Consider the following 1,382-nt stretch of genomic DNA (forward strand, 5'->3'; position numbering starts at 1 on the left):
CCATGCAGATCCTTCGATCATTTATACAAAAATACTATTCATGGGCAATATGCGTATGTGTTCAATGGAGGAGAATACTACAGACCGGTTGGGGCTCATAATATGTACGAGTGTGAATAGAGGAGGAGAACAGAAGAGAGCAAGAGGAGGAGAACAGAAGAGAGCAAGAGAGGAGAAGAGAAGAGGAGAGACAAAAACTGGATCAAAGACTACAAGAATCGCAGCAACGAGCCAAAGAGCAGCATGAGAAACAACAGAGCAGCCACATTTCAGAAGAATATGAGTCCAAGCGAGATGTTCAGATGTGGCATCTGAATGAGTTTGAGGCTAAGTATGAATCAGGCAGGGATGAGCTTCTAGAAATCCTCTCTAAGAAATACAGTTCCCCTGTTCCAGATCTGAGTCTCACTCAGCTGACAGCAGACCAGCAGCGGGAGATCCTGTCAGTCCTGGACAAACTTCTGTTTGATGAATGGATCAGTGCTCCCCCGTCCCTCAGCACTCTGCAGCACACTCAGGTGTTCATCACAGAGCTGTGTGCCCTGTCTCAGGAGATCCCCGAGGGAGTTCCCCTCTAAAGCTTCTCTTATCCACACTCACACACCTAACCGGCAAAGAAACCCACTCAGAATCCACTGAGATGCTCCTCAGACTTGTGCAAAGAAACCAATGGACCCCAACGGAGGCAGTGACTCTGCTCAAAGCACTGTCACAGAAATATGCAGAGGATGTTTCAATGACTGAAGTCCTTAAGCTGGTGCAAGCTTATGACATATCACCAGAGTGGACGGATGAGTCCGGACACACTCTCGTCCAGGCTCTGGACTTTGCTGGCCCTGAGAGATTCCATCAGGATCTCCAAAAGACTCTCAGAAGGAACGATGAGAGCAGTCTACCTGCAGCTCTAGCAGAAGTGAAGATGTTATGGAATTTGGATGATTCTGTGGTTGATATGATAAAAAACATTACCACTTGCGTCCTGCAGTACGCAGAAAATGCACCTAAAGATGCACCATTTGTGAAAGATTCCTTCACACGTGATCCCTTGAATGCAGACGACCTACAGAAGTCTCTGTCTCAGCTCTGCAAAGCAGTTTTTGACACCAAAGGCTGGTGGCCCACAGTGAGGCAGATGCTGCGGTGGTGTGCGTTGGTGCTGACTCAGAAGAGTGGAGAGCTACAACTGGTTGGTGTGGAAGAAGACCCATGTGTCACAGCCATGTTTGCAGCCACACAAGTCTGCATGGGAAACAAACTGGACATTGTGCTGAGCGCTGATGTTCCCTCAGAGGAGCGTACTCAGGAGTGGTCTGACTTCTACAAGCACCTGGGAATCTCTCTCAACACAAACATGAAGAAAACAAATGCATCTTACAGGGAGG

The 1,382-nt window shown here is 48.0% G+C and overlaps 1 protein-coding gene across 1 annotated transcript in view; it reads left to right on the forward strand.

Moving 5' to 3' along the window:
* Positions 1–302: 302 nt before the first annotated feature.
* LOC123979357 overlaps positions 303–1,382 on the forward strand; it is a 2,222-nt gene continuing 1,142 nt past the window's right edge. Inside the window, exon 1 of the mRNA XM_046063262.1 lies at positions 303–545. Within this exon, the coding sequence (XP_045919218.1) occupies positions 303–545 (243 nt within the window). The remainder of the gene's footprint in view (positions 546–1,382) is intronic.

Source organism: Micropterus dolomieu, linkage group LG11, assembly GCF_021292245.1.
Source record: "Micropterus dolomieu isolate WLL.071019.BEF.003 ecotype Adirondacks linkage group LG11, ASM2129224v1, whole genome shotgun sequence".
NCBI lineage: Eukaryota > Metazoa > Chordata > Actinopteri > Centrarchiformes > Centrarchidae > Micropterus > Micropterus dolomieu.